This window comes from Mustela erminea, chromosome 11 (assembly GCF_009829155.1).
Source record: "Mustela erminea isolate mMusErm1 chromosome 11, mMusErm1.Pri, whole genome shotgun sequence".
In the NCBI taxonomy this organism is placed as follows: domain Eukaryota; kingdom Metazoa; phylum Chordata; class Mammalia; order Carnivora; family Mustelidae; genus Mustela; species Mustela erminea.
This window is the reverse complement of record NC_045624.1, coordinates 14,566,305-14,586,738: the sequence shown is the minus strand read 5'-3', so window position 1 is coordinate 14,586,738 and position 20,434 is coordinate 14,566,305. Positions and strand designations below refer to the sequence as shown.

At 42.4% G+C, this 20,434-nt stretch overlaps 1 protein-coding gene across 3 annotated transcripts in view; it reads left to right on the top strand.

The window, feature by feature from the left end:
* Positions 1-8,143: 8,143 nt before the first annotated feature.
* TTC26 (tetratricopeptide repeat domain 26) overlaps positions 8,144-20,434 on the top strand; it is a 45,490-nt gene continuing 33,199 nt past the window's right edge. The window contains exons 1-5 of one of the 3 annotated variants that reach the window (XM_032305565.1): positions 8,144-9,839; positions 10,335-10,472; positions 14,235-14,327; positions 16,373-16,487; positions 18,346-18,395. In XM_032305565.1, the coding sequence (XP_032161456.1) occupies positions 9,837-9,839; positions 10,335-10,472; positions 14,235-14,327; positions 16,373-16,487; positions 18,346-18,395 (399 nt within the window). In that variant the 5' untranslated portion in view covers positions 8,144-9,836. Of the gene's footprint in view, positions 9,840-10,334; positions 10,473-14,234; positions 14,328-16,372; positions 16,488-18,345; positions 18,396-20,434 lie in introns of those variants that run through there. The other 2 variants (XM_032305564.1, XM_032305566.1) reach the window with 2 other exon arrangements.

Below are 20,434 nucleotides of genomic sequence, written 5' to 3'. Positions count from 1 at the left end.
AAACCTTTGGCTTCTGCCATTAAAGGCCATCAAGTGGGGGTATTTTATATCAAGGTCATATCATCCCCATTACTATCAGTAAGCCAAGTCCTAGAACAGCCCCTCCTTCCATCACTCATGTCCTATGGGGAAAGCACCACTGAGCTTCTTAGTGATGTTAGTGTCCTTCTCACCAGTGCATTCCCAGTAGCCCTGATAAATGGGATTCCACCGCAATGTCCTCTGAGTCTAATCCTCTGCTGGGTCTTCTGCTGACCTAACACAATGGATCTATTCTGGAATGTCTATTTCTCTGAATTTTTTTAAAGATTTTATTTAAAGTAATCTTTACTTTTATTTAAGTAATCTTTTATTTAACTAATCTTTACATTCAACGTGGGACTCTAACTCACAACCCTGAGATCAAGAGTCGCATGCTTCACCAGCCGAGCCAGCCAGGTGCCCCACTTTTCTGACTCTTTCAATCCTTTTATCTATTGTATGCCACAAAAATTTAGGCATGTCAGCATCACTCTTCATGGGCTATCACTTTCCTCCCCGCAAGCTTGCAAGTGCATGCTCTCTCTCTAAAAAAAAAACAGAGACAGAGAGCTCATTTTATTAGTTGTTTAAAGATTTATTTATTTGATTATTTATTTAGAGTGCAAGTGGGTGGAAGGCCAGAGGGAGAGGGAGAGAGAATCTCTGGTAGACCATGCTAAGTACAGAGCCCGTACAGGGCTTGATCCCAGATACCAGAGCAGAAACCAAGAGTTGGACGCTCTACCAACTGAGCCACCCAGGCACCCCTAGATAGCTCTTTTTAGAGGATTGACAGGAAAGAAGAAAGAAGTTGGGAGGAGATGGGGGGGGGGTAGTGAGAAATCACTCAGGTAGCCCGAGAGAGAGATTTTTTGTTTGTCTGTTGACTTGTTTATTGCTGCTGTCTTCCTGGAAGATCTGGGTAGATGTGAACATTTCAAAGAACTAAATCTGGGGAGAGTGCAAAGCTGCAGTTGCCGGGGCATATTAGCGTGATATCAGGCTACGTGAGGCATTTGAACCACCAAGCAGAGAGGAAAGCAAAACATGCACCAGGCAGCGATGAGTCAGCTGTGCTAAGTCATAGAAATGAAAAGTGCATAAACATCAGAGGGCTGAGTCAGGTGGAATGTCCAAAGTCCATGGCAAACAGATGTTCTCTAGGAGATGTAGGAAGTCAAGGGAGGCATTAGTCAGCCAGACAGGGAAGGGCAAAGGTATGGAGCAAGCAGAGGGGAGTTCCCTGAACTGGGAGGGATGGACTGTAGGTACAGGCGGACGGGTCAACCTGAGCTTGAAAAGGATGGATTTACAGAATTTACAGACTCTGCTTTGGTGGTATTCAAATGAGGATCTTCAGGCTGGCTGCAAACCAGCGTCAGACTGGTGATCCTGGTCTGAAAGCAGAGGCGATAGGCAGTGGTAATCCAGAGGTGGAGTGGATTTCGTGACAATGGTCAGCGGTGGCAGGCTGACTACCAGTGCGTCTTGCCTCCTACATTTGCATCTGTATGTAGTCCCCGCCCACACTAAACAGGACTGATCTATGTAATCAACAAGATATTACAGAAATGACGGTCTGAGTTCCAAGGGTACACCATAAAAAACACTGTGACTTCCTCCTTGTTTGCGCTTCCATCACTCCCTCTGGGGAAGCCAGTCATGCTGTTGTGTGGACAATCAAGCAGCCCTTGGCAGAGGTCCGTGTGGCCGGTAACAAGGCCTCCCACCAACAACCAAGCAGGAGGGTGAGCCACTTGGGATGGGACCTTTTGGGGGAAAAACTCTGAGCCACAACCACCCAGCTCAGCAGAAACCATGTGCGATAAGAATATTGATTATAGGTGGCTCAGTCCGTTTAGCATCTGATGCTTGGTTTTGGCTCAGGTCATGATCTCAGGGTCGTGAGATGGAGCCCCACATCAGGCTCTGTGCTCAGTGGGGAGTCTGCCTCTTTCCCTCTCCCTCTGCCCCTCCCCCTGCTCGCGCTCTCTCTCTAACATAAATAAATCAATTTTTAAAAAAAGAATAGTGATTGTAAAGCTGTTGAGTTTGGTGGTAAGTTGTTATGCAGTAATGGATAATTAATATAATATACACAAACCCAGGCAGTAACAAAGGTCTAAAACACAAAGTGATGTGGACTGCTTAAGGAAATCAGGTCCAGAGGAGGACTGCAACAATGACGTCAGTAAAGAGATGAAAGGAACTGGGAGCTAGAGAAGCTTACCAGGTTATGTGTGGCTGGAGAGAGAGAATAGGGAACCTGAGGTTTCTGAGACCCACGTACAGAAGTTCAAGGCAGGACTGTGCATGGCAGGCAAAGAGAGGCCCAGCACTAGGCTGTATGTGGGTACCTTTAATGGCCTGGCTTCTTCCTTGGGTACAAGTCCACCAGGGATGGAACATGATTGAGGCAATGCCCTGAATCCCAAGGCACTGAGTGACAAGACCACCAGGTTCTAAGCCTTTACTATGTGTTATGTGCTTGAAATAATATGAAGGCTTAAACAAATGTGGCAAGTCCATACAAAGGAATATTATTCAGTTGTCAGGAGGAGTGAAGTACTACTACATGTTATAATATGGATGAGCCTTGAAAACATGCTACATGAAAGGGCGCCTGGCTGGCTCAGTTGCTAGAGCGTGCAGCTCTTGATCTTGGGGTCATAAGTTCAAGCCCCATGTTAGATGCAGAGTTTAATTTAAAAATAAAAAGTAAAAGGCTGGGCACCTAGGTGGCTCAGTGGGTTGGGGCCTCTGCCTTCGGCTCAGGTCATGATCCCAGGGTTCTGGGATCAAGCCCCACATTGGGCTCTCTGCTCAGTGGGAAGCCTGCTTCCTTTCTTCTCTCTCTGCCTACTTGTGATCTCTGTCAAATAAATGAATAAAATCTTTAAAAAATAAAATAAATTAAATTTTTTAAAAAAGTAAAAGGTAAAAACAGACTTTTAAAAAAAACAGTGCTAGGGCGCCTGGGTGGCTCAGTGGGTTAAGCCACTGCCTTCGGCTCAGGTCATGATCTCAGGGTCCTGGGATCAAGTCCCACATCGGGCTCTCTGCTCGGCAGGGAGCCTGCTTCCTCCTCTCTCTCTCTCTGCCTGCCTCTCTGCCTACTTGTGATCTCTCTCTGTCAAATAAATAAATAAAATCTTTAAAAAAAATAAAGTGCTAAGTGAAAGAAGCTAAACATAAAAAACTCCGTGCTGCATGATTCCATTTATATGAAATGTCTAGAATAGGCAAATCCATAAAGACAGAAAATAGATTAATGGTTGCCAGGGGTTAGGGGGAAAAGGGGAATGGGGAGTGACTGCTAATGTGTACAGGTTTCTTTTGGGGGTGATGAGAATGTTCAAAAATTAGACAATGGTGACACACAATTTTGTGAATATACTAAAAAAAAAAACCGTATACTTTAAAAAGTATCATTGCACCCAAATTATATCTCAATAAAAAAAAAGCAATATGAGGCCTGAAGCACATACAATGGCATGGACAGTGCCCCTAGCACTAGCCTTTTTGTGGGGGAGGGGAGGGGCAGAGAGAGAAGGCCAAGCAGGCTCCACACACTGGCACACCCAGAGTGGAGCCCGGTGTGGGGCTCAATCCCACAACCCTGAGATCATAACCGAGCCCAAATCAAGAGTCAGATGCTTTGACCAACTGAGCCACCCAGGTGCCCCCACCCAGCACTATTCTAAATGCTTTCACAACCAACGAACCTAGGAGGTAAGTATTACTATTACCATTTTCTTTTCACAAGTGAGAAATTGAGGCCCAAAGACGTTAAGTTACCTGCGCAGGTCACAAAGCTAAAGCAAGTGACAGAGCCAAGAACTGAACCCAGGCAGTCCGCTGCCTGAGGCTATACCCACTAAATTCTATGGCGTTTTGCTTATTTTCTTTTACTTATTTGTTTGACAGAGAGATTGAGAGAGAGCACAAGTAGGCAGAGTGGCAAGCAGAGGGAGAGGGAGAAACAGACTCCCTTCTGAGCAGGGAGCCCTATGTGAGGCTCAATCCCAGGACCCTGGGATCATGACCTGAGTGGAAGGCAGAGGCTTAACCGACTGAGCCACCTAAGTGTCCCTTGCGTTTTGCTTATAAATGACCTCAAGTGAGTCTTAAGCAAATCCGTGAGGTGGATTTTATTTCCTTTATTTACAGAGGAATAAAAACACATAGGGGTTTAGTAACCTGCTCAAGGTCACAAAGACAGGAAGCAGGGAAGGCAGAGTTTATCTCTAGGTTCTGCTGATTCAAAAGTGCACAATCCAAAAAAAAAAAAAAAAAAAAGAGAAAGAGAGAGAGAGAGAAAGAAAGAAAAGGAAAAGAAAAAAAAAATAAGCACACAATCCTATGTTACCTTCAACTCTTGTTTTTGGCTGCCCTTCAGCACTGGCAGATAAACCGAAAGGGACCTTTCCAGGATCCCACACCTCAGGAATAGGTTGACACAGGAGTCCCTTGTCTCAGGGTTCACTAGATTGCAACCCCTGGTATTTTTCCCATTTACGTTTTATTATGTTTATATTGTTTTCTAATTTACCAATTATCTCTCCACCAAATAAATAGTTACACTAGCAATCAGAGGTTTGAAAATTATTTTTCTCAGTATTCTCACATAGAAAATGGCACTTAGTTTAGTGGGTATAAATGCACGTTACTCTGTATGTGAAAATAAATATGGACTCCCACGTCTTTACTCATACCAGTTAAAAATTTGGCCACCCAGAAGAATTTGGGAGTTTTCAAATAGACGTCTATTAACATTTAGATTATGGGGGCACCTGGGTGGCTCTGTCAATTAAGTGTCCTGAGTCCTGATTTTGGCTCAGGTCATGATTTCAAGGTCATGTGATGGAGCCCCACAGTGGGCTCTGCACTCAGTGCGGAGTCTACTTGTCCTCTCCCTCGGAACCCCTTCCCCCACCTCCCCGCGCACTCTCTCCCTCTCCTTCCCCTCTCAAATATATAAAATATTTTTTTAAAATGAGTAAAATTTAGATTATGGGAATTTTCTACATAAAAATGGAAATGGTCCAATGACATATACTCATCACTTAATTTCTACAATTATGATCCATAGATTTCCTATTATCTAGTTCCTCCAATTTTTAGCAGTTCAGCTATGACTATAAAACCTGTTAGTACTGGTTAAATCCTTTTTTCTTTGTCTTTTTTTTTTTTTTGCAAGTAGGGTCTACCTCCAACATCATGACCCCAAAATTAAGAGTCTCACATTCTAACCGACTGAACCAACCAAGCATCCCTAAATCACTTTTTAAAAAGCAAAATGTTAAAAGGTGTCATTTCTTCGTTATAAGTTTATAAGTTAAGTTATTTTCTTAATTTTAATTCTCAATATGTTCCAAGTTTTTTTTTAAAGATTTTATTTGTTTATTTGACAGACAGAGATCACAAGTAGATGGAGAGGCAGGCAAGAGAGAGAGAGAGAGGGAAGCAGGCTCCCTGCTGAGCAGAGAGCCGATGCGGACTCGATCCCAGGACCCTGAGACCCATGACCCAAGCTGAAGGCAGCGGCCCAACCCACTGAGCCACCCAAGGTTCCCTCAATATGTTCCAAATTTTGAGTATGGAGTACTTTTGCAATAGGAAAAATGTTATTTTAATTTTTTTTTTTTTTATTTGACAGAGAGAGATTACAAGTAGGCAGAGAGGCAGGCAGAGAGAGAGAGGAGGAAGCAGGCTCCCTGCTGAGCAGAGAGCCCAATGCGGGACTCGATCCCAGGACCCTGAGATCATGACCCAAGCTGAAGGCAGCGGCCCAACCCACTGAGCCACCCAGGTTCCCTCAATATGTTCCAAATTTTGAGTATGGAGTACTTTTTGCAATAGGAAAAATGTTATTTTAAAATAACTGAAAAACTGTTTCTTTAAAGAGTGTATTTTCAAATGCATAATCCCCAGAGGTCCTCTTGCTCTTACTTAGAACAGTCAAAAAAAGGTCCTTTCTCCATGATCCCCATCCAACCTAGGGGAGGGAGTGGAACAAATTTGGGTTTCTTTTTTTAAAAATATTTTATTTTTAAGTAATTTCTACACCCAACAGGAAAACCCAGTGTGGATTATTGTTTTATAGTCTCGCCAAAACTGCTGTTCAATTGCAACTGCAATAAAGTTGCCATTCCAACTCTGCCTCTTACCCGTGCCAACCAGCTTTGTGTGTTTATTTTTTTATTTTTTTTTAAAGATTTTATTTATTTATTTGACAGAGAGAGATCACAAGCAGGCAGAGAGGTAGGCAGAGAGGCAGAGGCAGAGAGAGAGGAGAGGAAGCAGGCTCCCCGCCGAGCAGAGAGCCCGATGTGGGACTCGATCCCAGGACCCTGAGCTCACGACCTGAGCCGAAGGCAGCGGCCCAACCCACCGAATAGGTTTCGTAACACCTTCGATTCAGTTGTATTTGGGAATAATAGCTTCTTCTCAAGAACACTCAATATGCTATACTCTGCCCTTCGTAACTAGAGCTACGGTTCAAACAGCCTCCACAGGGATTTGGAGGCTTCAAGAAGTATCCCAAACTACTGGAAATCAGAGATCAATTCAATGGATTTAGCAGTATCCTAAAAGTTTGTTTGCACCGTTAGTGGCAAATGCTGTCCTCAGCCTCTAGCGAGAGCAGCCCTGGGCTATGGCATTCTCTCTCCACACTGCCATCTCCACCAATAAAATTCTGGGAAGTCTGAGATTCCTAATTGCAACCTGACCTTCTTCATGGTGGTATATTTGTCCAAGATAGGATAAAAACACTTTACCTAACGGTTTGCTAGACTGACTAAAATTTTTCAATATTTTGAAATATGGTATGTGGAAATTCTGCTGACTTCATTTACATGAAACGTTCAGAAGAGGCAATCCATTGAGACAAAAAATAGATTAGCGGTTGCCAGAGGCTAAAGGCAGGAGGGGGGAGATGAATGAGTGCTGATGGATGGGTTTCTTTTATAGATGATGAATGTGTTCCAGAATTTCACACTGGTGATGGATACACAACTCTGCGAATACAGGTTCCCCCGATATCTGAAAGCAGAGTGCTCCTAAGAAATCCTTTCCTAAGCTAAAATGTCCTAAAACAAAGAAGCAATTATTCTGGGGTACCTGGGTGGTTCAGTCAGTTGAGTGACCAACTCTTGATTTTGGCTCAGGTCATGATTTCAGTGTTATGGGATCAAGCCCTGACTCAAGCTCCATGCTCAAGACGGAATCTACTTGTGCTCCCCCTCCCTCTGCCCCTTTCCCTGCTTGTGCACTCTCTTTCTCTCCCTCTAAAATAAATAAATCTAAAATATAAAAAAGCAATTACTATTAATTTATATGGGAAAATTTTGAGTTCTGCCAGATCCAAATAATCACCTCTCAGGCCTTTCTGATACTTTGCTAACAGATGCACAGAATAAATCTAGATAAAACACAGATGCTTATAGACACAATTCAAAGCTCAGATGGCTTATTGCTGGGATGCTGAGTGTGGTTCCCAGGAAAGGAGCCTGACAGTGCCACTCTTCACTGCTCAAGCGTGAGCTGCCCCTCTAGATGCAAAATAAATGCTGCATGCTAGTTCCCCTTTTCTTTGTAAAAGTGAAAACACTCTTCAGATTTCTTTCAGTTGGCAAAAGCAACTACTAATGCAGCTTTTCCATAAAAGCAAAGGAGCCAAACTTCAACTTCCAAAAAGCAGGGAATACTTGTGCTTAAAGTCAGGGAATTATGTGCTTTAAAAGGATGAGTTCAGTATTTGAATGAGAGTGGAATAAAGCAATTACAAAAATATGTAGACTTCTTTAAAGAAGAGCTTAAAAATAATTTTGCTTTAGGGGCACCTGGGTGGCTCAGTGGGTTGAAGCCTCTGTCTTGCACTCAGGTCATGATCCCAGGGTTCTAGGATCAAGCCCCACATCGTGCCCTCTGCTGGGCAGGTAGCCTGCTTCCCCCTCTCTCTCTCTGCCTGCCTCTCTGCCTACATGTGATCTCTGTCAAATAAATAAATAAATTCTTTTTAAAAAATAATTTAAAAAATAATAATTTTGCTTTAAATCAACCAAAATTAGACATATTTCTAACATTTGGAACCAAAAGAAATATAAGTATAGTGCTGGTGAATTTGTGCATTTCTTAAATCTATGCATGTTCCTATCTCTGAATATAAGGACCTATACAAGAGTGTATGTATCAGTGAATTATGGCATGTAGTCATTTACTTATTCTCCAAGTGATGTGTGGTAGGAGACAAGGGCTGGAGCATGAGGAGGATGCAAAAAAATCTAGGAAACCCCATGTGGCCTTTTTGAGCTTACGGTATACAGGAGTCTCTACCGGGCCAGTTGTATAGAGTGGTCTGTGATGTAATTCAGCTATGCCACAACAACCTATACACTTGGGAGAATACTCCAGATGTTAGTTCCTTAGTCTGCTAATTTTCAGGGTGAAACGTGGGATGCAAGTGCTGACAGACCCCACAGTTCAGACATATTGCTCCCAGCTGCCTCTGACTAGAGTCATGTAGTCCTTAGGTACTGTTAAAGAAACCTGTAAAATTGCCTCAGGAAATAATGTAAAGTTGCCTCCCAAAAGGTCAGTGGGATACTGTTCTGCCTGAGATAACAAACATAATGTGACATGTATGCAAGAAGAAAAACAATAATTTGCAGCTTAGCCATAGTTACGGGATGTAAAACTTTCGCCTTTGTACTCTAGAGATGACATCACCAATGCAATCTGCTCAGAATGTCTCGCAGTTCCAAGCCCCTAAAGCAGAACGACCAGGCCCCTGAAGCAGAACGACCACCTCGCTACAATCACACCGAAACCAGACTGGGAGACGCCAGAAGGGATAAGATGATCAAGAAGGGAAATATTATAGCTGGCCTAACCCGTAATCAACCACCATGACCCAAGGCCCTGAGACCCTTACCCTGGATTCTCGCCCTTTAAAAAACCCCTGCTTGTAAGCCACTGTGGAGTTGGGGACTTTTGAGCATCAATTCCCTCCTTCTCCGGGGTGGCGCCCCATCAATAAATAGCCTTTCTTCACTTCTGCAGACGCTCCGTGTCCGTTGTTCCTGGCTTGCTGCCCGTCGGGTGGACGAGCTCTCGTTCGGTCGGGTTACAAAGTTCGGACTGCACGTCCTTTAAGATTCCTTCCAGCTCTGACATTCCACGATGCGATGGTTTCATCCTCCTGCAACCGTATGAACGCGGTTCAGGAATAAAGCCGATAAATTAAGTCGTCCAATCAACATATATTTACTACAGTTCCTTATTATGTTTACGTAGGTAGATAAGGAATTATATTTTGGTGAACTCCCGCCTATAAACGCCAACTCCTCGGTTCAGCGATACTTTCTGAGCTTCTCGGAGTCCCGTGGCCCAGGATCACGTGCCAGTCAGCGCCGGGTGTTGCTATGGAGCCCAACGCGGTCCAAATCGGAAGTGGTCCTTCAAAATAACTTTCCCCGGGAACTCGTATTTGAAAAAAGAATGCCGTTCGAATTCGTTTTTTTCTTAAAGTAAACCCGTAAGTAGAGAAACAAACTTTCCCTCCCAGAACCCAGAAAGACGCCTCTCCTCCTTAAAGAGAAGAACTTCCACTGCTTCAGCGACGGAGTCGGGCGGAACCAAATAGCCGCGGGCACCGGTTCTCCTGAGAGTGCTTCTCTTGGACGAACCAGACCCCACCCCCGCAGGGTTGCCGTGGAGACGACGAGAGCTGTGTGCCTGCCATGAGGCGTTGAGGCTGGGCCTCTCCTGTCTGTCGGTCCCGGGAAGGGGCTCCCCGACCCAACGCCAAGATGGTTAGTGGCTCTGAACAGTGAGGGAGAACCTTGAGTGGAACCTAAGACCGGAGATAGGAGGTTCCCCGCACACGTCTGGGTGAAGTCTAGGAGTGTCGGCGGAGGATGCTTTCCCCGCCTTACCCCGGTTCTCACGGGAGACCGGGATGCAACTGTAAACACCTCGAAGCTTTCTTCCGTCTGCTTCTCTGTGTCTCCGCACGGGGGTGGAAAGCAGATCGAGGAAAGGCGGAGATGACAGAAGCTGCGCGAAAGCCTCGCTTAGCCCGCGCGAATGAATTGATAAAGAAGATTAGGTGTGGTAGCCGTTGGGCTCCGCTCAAGCGCAGGGTGACGGCCCTTTTCGGTAAAATACGTGATCCCGAGAGCTTGAACGGGTTTCCCTGAGGTTCCGTTGGTAAAAGTTTGACTTGCAGATTCTGGGGCTGTCGCTCCAAGTTTAAAACCGACGGTCGGAGTTCGATGACACAGCTGTCTTCGTTGCTTCCTTCACAGATGCTCTCAAGGGCCAAACCCGCTGTAGGCGGGGACCTACCGCACACCGACAAAAGAAAGAAGAAAGGGAGGAAGATTCCGAAACTAGAGGAACTACTTTCGCAAAGAGATTTCACTGGAGCTATTACCCTACTGGAGGTAATGTGCAAAGAAGGTTGCTTCTTAAAGGGGGTGAATGCTCGGGCGAATGCCGCTTGTTGTGCTCTTGGAACAGGTGGGCGCTTTGGAGGGGGTCGGGGGGGCAGGCACAGACTGCTGATTCCGTGTTAAGGATAGACATGATTAAAGATGAACTAAGAAGGGTCGCCTGGGTGGCTCAGTGGGTTAAAGCCTCTGCCTTCGGCTCAGGTCATCGAGTCCCGCATCGGACTCTGCTCAGCAGGGAGCCTGCTTTCTCACCCCCCCCCCCCCCCCGCCTGCATCTCTGCCTACTTGGGATCTCTGTCAAATAAGTAAATAAGGGCGCCTGGGTGGCTCAGTGGGTTAAGCCGCTGCCTTCGGCTCAGGTCATGATCTCAGGGTTCTGGGATCGAGTCCCACATCGGGCTCTCTGCTCAACGGGGAGCCTGCTTCCTCCTCTCTCTCTGCCTGCCTCTCTGCCTACTTGTGATCTCTGTCTGTCAAATAAATAAATAAATAAAATCTTTAAAAAAAAAAAAAAAGATGAACTAAGAAGACAGACTTACTTCTTGAAGGACACTTTGGGTTACCTCTAGTCCCACTACGGTGAATTCAGCTAAAACTATGGCGGGACATTTCACTGTGTGAACTGATGCTATCCTGAGTGCTGACCAACTTATGTTTATTCCTATTATATGTTACAAAGTCTGGATCATTTATATAATACCACCATGCTTCATGCTTCTTGTCTAGAACACTGTTTCTTCAGAAAATACTTCAAATCTCTATGGCAGTAGTTCTCAACTTCTGATACACATCAGGACCACCTAGGCTGCTTATTAAAATGTATATTCCCGGACTCCTGCCTTAGGGATTCTCATTCTTTCCAAATCGGTCTGCAGTGGTGCTCAGGAACCTGCATTTTTGACAAGTGGCCCAAGTGCTGATGTAGGTGATCCAAGGATACTACGCTTTGAGAAGCTGCCTTGTGGGAATCACACGTTGTTGGAAGATGAAGGGGCACACCAAGGAATGAAGAGAAGAGTTTTGACAGGACAGTCTGGTTGTGTGGTGCCAGTCCTTTCTCCAAAGCACTACTCTGGCTATATGTAATCTTTCAGTACTTGTAATCTATCAATAATAATTGTTTTAATTAGTTTTATATATTCCTCAGTCTTCCATGTACAGTCTTCTGTTTCTCATTAGCTCTGCTATCGAGAACTTTGTTTGACTTTTTTGGTGTCAGCATTCTCATCTTCAAAGTGGGGAAGTTGGGGGCGCCTGGGTGGCTCAGTCAGTTAAGAGTCTGCCTTTGGCTCAGGACATGATCTCAGGGTCCTGGGATGGAACCCCATGTCGGACTTCCTGCTTGACAGGGCGTTTTTTTCTCCCTCTCCCTCTTTCCCCTCCTTTGCCCCCTCCCAACTCATGCTCGCGTGCGCACGCTCCCTCACTCTCTCAAATAAATAAATAAATAAATAAATAAAATCTTAAAGAAATAAAGTGGGGAAGTTGACTTGGGAAGACCTTCTAGCTCTGTAAATCAGTGGACTAAGTGGTCGTTATATGTCTAATTTGTATCAGTCCCCTTTCTCTTCTCTCTTGTCTTTGAGACGATGACCACATTTTCCTTACTGTGTAATCCCACACTGCTTTTAAGTTATCAGGGAGGCTCTGTTCTATGCTTATTCTTAGGTGGGTGGTTAAAGAGCCATGGTGTACGGGAATAGGAATGGGTACTGCTGTGCTTTGGGGGATGGGGGCCTCATGAGCTTTCCTGTGGTTCCAGACAATTCCTGAAGCAAATTCAGGGAGACTTCGAATAAGAATTTCTTCAGACTTAAGGCACTGTCCTCAGATCCACAGCGTTTTGTGTAATGAAGACTTGTAATGTTATGGTGTTAGCTTCAGGAGTAAGTTCTTATCCTAGAGCAGGAAGTATTAATGGTTGTCTTCATCTTGTAACAGTCAAGGCACCAGTGTTCTGTAGGAATGCTCTATAAATAGGTGTTCGCTCCCTATTTAATTTTTTTTTTAGAGATTTTATTTATTTATTTGACAGAGAGAGAGACAGTGAGAGAGGAAACACAAGCAGGGGGCGTGGGAGAGGGAGAAGCAGGCTTCCTGCCAAGCAGGGAGCCCGATGTGGGGCTTGATCCCAGGACCCTGGGCTCATGACCTGAGCTGAAGGCAGGTGCTTAATAACCACGCCACCTAGGCACCCTCCCACTTAATTTTCTTTTTAACCAGTTTTTGTGTATCAGCCTGTAGAATGAAAAACTCTCACCTTATCATGGGAGTTCAAACTCTTCCTTCAAGGCCTCATTGCTTTTCTCCAAAACAGGACTTCCGTTGGCTGGGATATTTTTTCACAATGGACATAAATGAGGCCAGTCTTCTCAATATCCTTAATTCTTATAGGCCCTGGTAAGCCTATTTAAGAGTAACAGAATGACTTAATGGCTTATTCTCAGTGAAAGGTACCTATGAGTAAATGTATGTGTGCGCTAATGGGACAGGTTTGATGTGTGCGTTGGAAGGCAGTAGAGCATGGAGGGTGAGAACACAGGCGATGGAGTCAGTGGACTGTGGTGGTCCCTGCTACTGCCCTGCCTGGCTCTGGTGGTCTTGAGTTCATTGCTTAATCTCTCTAACCTTCAGGTATTTGGCATCAGAAACTTTGCATAAATCTTAAGTTTCTTAATAGCCCCCGGAATTGTTATGGGGATAACTCTTAAATACTTTCTGGAATAAGATGTCCGTTAATCCAGGAAAACAAAGGTGAAATATTTGAAAATATATGTTTCTTTCAACTGGAAATATTAAGTGAACTAGATTTTTCATCTTGTGAATATCTAAGAAATAATCTGTCTGTGCTATAGTTTTCTTGAGTAATGTACAAAGCAAACATTGAAATTGTTTTCATTCCTAACATTGAAAAGAATTGAGACCATCGGTACAGTTACACACATTGTTTCAGTATAGCCTGTTTCGGTTGCTCTGCAGCAGCCATTCTTCTAGCATTTGATGATACTTCCTGGAATAAGTGGAATGTATATCCTGTTAGTTTTTGCAGCATTCAAAAAAAATAAACGTTTCTGTGACAATTAGAAGGAAATTGTGCTGGGGCGCCTGGATGACTCAGTCAGTTAAGCATCAGACTCGATCTCAGGCCAGGTCTTGATTGCAGGGTCATGATTTCAAGCCCCGTGAGTTCAAGTTGGGCTCTGTACTGCGTGTGGAGTCTACTTAAAAAAAAGTTTGCAGGGGGGGGCGGGTAGTAATTGTGCTGAGTTCCCTAGGTATAGGCTTAATTAAACAGTATTGTCTTACTTCTGTTACTTGCAATTTCCTTGCTGATTTGTTTATCGGTAGTTTAACATAGCAGTGTTGTTTGTTTGTTTCTAATTTTTTAAAAAATTTTATTTTTAAGTAATCTCTACACCCAGTGTGGGATGCAAACTCACAACTCCAAGATCAAGAGTCACACACTCCACTGACTGAGCCAACCGGGTGCCCCAACATAGCAGTTTTTTAAATAGATGGTTTATTCAAAGTCTGTCTGTCTTTCCCTCCCTCCCTTTCTTCTTCCCTCCTTCTTTCTTTTTTCCTTCCCTCTTTCTTTCTTTCTTTCTTCCTTCCTTTCTTCCTTCCTTTCCTCCATCCCTCCCTCCCTCCCTTCCACCCTCCCTTTCTACCCCCCCTTCTTTCTTTCTTTCTTTCTTTCTTTCTTCCTCCTCTCTCTCTCACTCTCTTTCTTTCTGAAATTTTAACCTGAAGTTCAAACGTCACGTTGGGGAGCAAGAAGAGGATACTAATCTGTGGATCGGATACTGTGCTTTTCACCTGGGTGACTACAAGAGAGCTTTGGAGGTTAGTTAAAAAAAAAAAAATTGCAACACAAGGATTTTGAAAGTTATTAAGCTTTGTATTATAATGATACGTGCTCCTGGTAAAATTCAAACAATGCAGAAGGGAACAAAGTAAAAAGTAAAACATCCCCTCTTTGCCTTCCACAATCCTATTTCTTTGTTAACAGAGGCAACCACTGGGTCTTGTTTGATGTATTGCTTCAGAAATCTCTATAAGTTCAAATATATATAGAGATATATACATATGTATCAATATCATATATATCTTGTTTACTCTTTGTTTTTAGATATATACTAATGAGATTGTTCAAAATATTAATATTAGCATTTCTTATGGGAATTTTCAGAAGAAGAGAAATAAACCCTCTTGATAAAATTTCCATGATGCTTCTCTCAAAAGAAGTTCATTTTTATTTTGCTTGATTAATTTTATGCATAGGAAATGTTATCTTTATATTTGTGCAAGTTGAGTTTTGAAAGTTGTTTTTCTTTGTTGTTGTAAACAGCACCTATGTAATGAGCAACCTATAGGAATATGAATCTAGATAAAATTATAGTTCCCTTTTGTCCAACAGTTTTTAAAGCATAGATGAAGTTGTTTAAACATTTCCACGTATTCTTACCCCCCAACTGTAATCCAAGGATATTTATAGAGCATGCATAACCAAAATGAAAGTGTCCAAGATCACGTAATGAGGAGGTATGACGAAGAGCAAAAACAGCAAAATCTGTGAGGGCAAAGAGAAGATGTGAGGACAGAATAGAAGCTGGTAGAATTTGTGAAAGATATAGAGGAGAGAGCCCCAATGCCAGAAAACAATCAGAATGAAGTGATATTTGTAGTATATTAAGATTATTAGATTTTAAGTTAACTGAACCTATGCATTTCTTGTGAGGTATCCTGCTTTCCTTTTTTTCTTTAATTTAAAAAAATTTTTTTAAAGATTTTGTTTATGGGGTGCCTGGGTGGCTCAGTCACTTAAGCGTCTGCCTTCAGCTCAGGTCATGGTCCCAGGGTCCTGGGATGGAGCCCCGCATGGGACTCCTGGCTCCATAGGGAGCCTGCTTCTCCCTCTTCCTCTACCTACACCCTCACTCTCTTTGTCAAATAAATAAATAAAATCTTTTAAAAACTTTAAGAAGTAAAGATTTTGTTTATTGATCTGAGAGAGAGAGAAATAGCGAGAGAGAGCACCGACAGGGAGGAGAGGGAGAAGGAAGCAGGCTCCCTGAGAGCAGGGAGCCCAACCCGGGGCTCGAGCCTAGGACCCTGCGGTCATGACGCCAGCCCAAGGCAGACGCTTAACGACTGAGCCACCCAGGCATCCCTCCTTTTTTTTTTTTTAAGATTTTATTTATTTATTTGAGGGGATGGGGTGGAGAGGGAGAAGGAGAGAGAATCCTAAGCAGGCTCCTTACTGAGCTCAAAGACAGATGAGGGGCTCCATCCCAAAACCAAAAATTGGAGGTTTAACTGACTGAGCCACTCAGGCACCCCTTGTTTATCTTTTTGTTAGCAAAAATAAAATATTTCAGTTACTTTTCATTTCTGCAGTTTATTAGCCCATATCACTGTTAAAAGGAGGGGGCGGGAACAAGTTCAGCGTGGAAAACAGATGCCTGGGTGGCGCGGTCAGTTAAGGGTCAGGCTGTGTTTCAGGTCATGATCTCAGGGTTATGAGATCGAGCCCAGCATCCAACTCTGTACTCAGCTTGCTGTCTGCTTGATTCTCTTCTCCTTTTGCCCTTCCCCCTGGGTGTGCATTGCGCGCTCTCTATCTCTCTCTTTCTCAAATAAATAAGTAAATCTTAAAAAAAAAAAAAAAAAAGGTTTTGTGGACAACAGCCCCACTCACCCACCCACCATGGGTAGAACTGATTTGTAACTTTAGTATTTAACCTTAAAGGTACAGGATAGTGGAGCTTACAGGATTCCCTAAATGTGAAGTTGCCCAATCTTGGTAAGAAATTCTGTTCCATTATAGAGGAATGGGTCCTTGATTGCTTTACTGCGGAAGTGAGATCCCTGCTTAATATATATTTCAGGAATATGAAAATGCGACAAAAGAGGAAAATTGCAATCCTGAAGTCTGGGTGAACCTAGCCTGTACCTACTTTTTTCTTGGAATGTATAAACAAGCTGAAGCCGCTGGATTTAAAGGTAAAATGACCCCTTTAATATCCAGTATTTGTCACTAATGGTATGAGTTGTTTTGGAGATTTTAAAACATATTTAATTCCTTTTTTTTACTGAGGAAAAACCAAGTATAATTAGAAAACTAGAAAATAGGGACACCTGGCTGGCTCACTCGGTAGAGCATGTGACTCTTGATCTTGGGGTTTGTAAGTTCAAGCCCCATGTTGGGTGTAGAAATTACTTTAAAATAAAATTTTTTTAAAAACTAAAAAATAGATTTAATCTTCAAAGAACATTGAATCTGAGCAATTTTACATTTAAAGAGAGTGTTAATCTCTGTGCTGCTTTCTGTCCCCACCCCACCTTCCCAGAAGCTACAGCAGATAAGCAGAATGAAAGAAGCAAAAGAGCAAGTTCTCTTTCTTAGGCCCCCTCATGGTGTAGGATATTCATGCTGTTGTAGGAGTTGGAGGTAGCTGTCTAAGCCCTAGGGATATGGATTTTATAGCTGTTTTCTCTGCTTCTGAATGAGAAACCAAGTAATTTCTGCTTGAAAAATCCAGACTAGTTGTCGTTTGCTTTTCTTGTCCTGACAGCTGTCTAAGAACTGGACATCAACTTGCAAATAAGAACAGGGCAAAGAGAAACAGGGGAGGAAGGATTAAGAATAATGAGAGTGTGCATCAAATTAAATTCAAAGAAATGTAGAGAAACTGGCAAGGGAATGTTTGTTAGGAAATTTGTTAGTGAAGAATATATTCCAGGATAGAATTCTTAGAGAATTAACAGATTCATACATATTTAGGAACTGTTCCAGTTCAAATTCAGGGATCACATGAAACTTGGACCCTTTCTTGATTTGTACCCAAACTGTGTCCTGTGTTCTGATACAGTTTTTCTTAATGTAGTTATATAGGCCTGTAAGTTACTTATTTTTCTTATGTTTCTAGACTGTGTCTGTGCCTAGAACATTGTCAGACACACAGAAAGTGATCACGGTAGCTACCTATCTTGCCATATAATTTTTTTTTTTTATGCTTTGAAGTATGAGTTTTTTCTGTAAGAAAAAAATAAATAAATAAATGGGGGCGCCTGGGTGGCTCAGTGGTTAAAGCCTCTGCCTTCTGCTCAGGTCATGATCCCAGGGTCCTGGGATCAAGCCCCATGTTGGGCTCTCTGCTCAGCGCGGGAAGGGGCAGGGGGGGCTGCTTCCTCCTTTCTCTCTGCCTGCCTCTCTGCCTGCTTATGATCTCTGTCCCTCAAATAAATCAATAAATAAATAAAATCTTTAAAAAAATGTAAGGTTAGGCATCCAGAAAATTCTTCAGCAGTGCAAACAGGATTTGGAACTTGAAGTGTTAACCTTTTCACCTGGTTGAGTGTTTAACTGTGGCCGATGATCATGCTCGAAGATCTGTGGAGTAGAGATTGAGCTAGTATCTAAGGAAATATGGCTGTATAACTGTAGAAAAGGAGATTTCAGAAGGAATTGACAAAGAATACTTGGAAGAACAGCTGAATGACAGGGATTTCTACATGAATTAGGATAAATATAACTTTATTTTCAGTGTTTGGTCAGTGTGTGAGTAGCATGGTGATGGGCCGCTACCAGAACTGTGTGTGTGGCGTCCTGTGCTGTGGGTCACCATGATAGAAGCTAGTAGAACAAGTGCTGGGAAGGAGAGAACTTTTTTTTTCTGGTTCCTGATGCAGTTGCTGCTTCTGCAGGTAGAGACCAGATGAAAATAATATGTATTATAGTTGGGACATATCAGGGTCACATAGATAAGGATTTGGGAACATTATCTGAGTCTCATATTATTCTTATAAAGGACTAAGTGCCTTAGACAATTAATAAGCAGCTTGAATGTCTTTTTTACAGCTCCAAAAAGCCGACTTCAAAACCGCCTCCTTTTCCACTTGGCTCATAAGGTATTTATGTTCTCATATCACATTTTTGTTTTAAAATATTTTTTCATACTTCTTATTAAGAACAATGGTGAAAGATAATGAACTAGATATGCTTATTAATAGTATTTCTAGAACAAGTAGAATATAGGTATTGACTTTATAGGATTTTCTTTTCTGAGTGTTCTTTACTAATAAGAGATGTTAGATTTTAGGTTTTTTTTAAGTAGTAGTCATTTCAGATTAGTTTGTTTCAATGATCCTATTGTCTCTTGGAAGCAGACTCTAAGACACCTTAACTCCTAGAAACACACACTTTTCAGAATTGCCTTATAGCAGCAAGTTTTGTTTTGTTTTGTTTTTAAGAGAGAGAACACACTAGCGTAGGGTGGGGGAGTGAGAGAGAGCATCTTGACCAGGCTCCATATCTGGTGTGGAGCCTGATGCAGGGCTCGATCTCACAACCCTAAGGTCGTGACCTGAGCTGAAATCAAGAGTCAGATGCTTAACTGACTGAGCCACTCAGGTACCCCCTTTTTAAGTTTTTGTTTATTCATTTAAGTAAATCTCTGTACCCAACAGGAGACTCGAACTCACAACCCTGTGATCAAGAGTCACAGGTTCTTCCAACTGAGCCAGCAAAGCACCCCAAATTTTCTTTTCTTTTTTTATAGTAAGCTCTACACTCAATGGGGCTTGAACTCATGATCTCAAGATCAAGAGTCACATTCTGTACCTTCTGAACAAATCAGGCACCCCAGCTTATAGCAGTAATTTTGGTCATCATCATAAAATGGTTTCTTAAAAATAATTTCCATATTATAGAAGTTACACATTAATTCTATTAAATAAAATATAAGTAAGCAAAAGTTGAAAGAGAAAATAAAATCTATACCCACTAAAAAGGAGAATTACAGGCCAATATCCCTAATGAACATAAATGCAAAAATTCTCAATAAAATACTAATAAATTGAATTCAATACTACATTAAAAGAATTATTCACCACCATCCAGTGGGATTTATTCCTGGGCTACAAGGGTGGAATTTGTAAATCAATCAATGTGATACGATTTATTAATAAAAGGATAAAAACCATATGATCCTGTCAATAGATACAGAAAAAGCATTTGACAAAATATAGCATCCTTTATTGATTAAAAAAAAAAACTTAACAGGGGCTCCTGGGTGGCTCAGTGGTTTGGGCTGCTGCCTTCGGCTCGGGTCATGATCTCAGGGTCCTGGGATCGAGCCCCGCATCAGGCTCTCTGCTCCGCAGGAAGCCTGCTTCCCTCTTTCTCTCTCTCTCTCTCTGCCTGCCTCTCTGCCTACTTGCGATCTCTGTCTGTCAAATAAATAAATAAAATCTTTAAAAAAAAAAAAAAAAACTTAACAAAGTAGGAATAGATAGAACATACCTCAACATCATAAAGGCCATATACAAAAGACCCACAGCTAATACTATCCTCAGTAGGGAAAAATTGAGACCCTTTCCTCTATGGTCAGGAAGAAGACAAGGATGTCCACTCTTACCATTACTAATTAACATGGTACTGGAAGTCTTAGCCTCAGCAGTTAGACAACAAAAAGAATAAAAGACATCCACATTGGCAAGGGAGAAGAGAAACTTTCACTATTTGCAGATGACATGATACTCTACATAAAAGAAAACCTGAAAGACTCTGCCAAACAATTGCTAGAACTGATACATGAGTTCAGCAAAATCATAAGATATAAAGTCAATGTGCAAAAATCTGTTGGCATTTCTATACACCAAAGAAATTAAGGAATCCATCCCATTTGCAATTATGTCAAAAACAATAAGATACCTAGGAGTAAATCTAACTAAAGAAATAAAACATCTGTACTCTGGAAACTATAGAGCACTTACGAAAGAAATTGAAGAGGGCACAAAGAAGTGGAAGAGCATTCTATGCTCATGGATTGGAAGAACAAACATTGTTAAAGTGTCTGTACTACCCAAAGTCATCTACACATTTGGTGTAATCCCCATCAAAATACCACCAGCATTTTTCACAGAGCTAGAACAAATAGTCCTAAAAT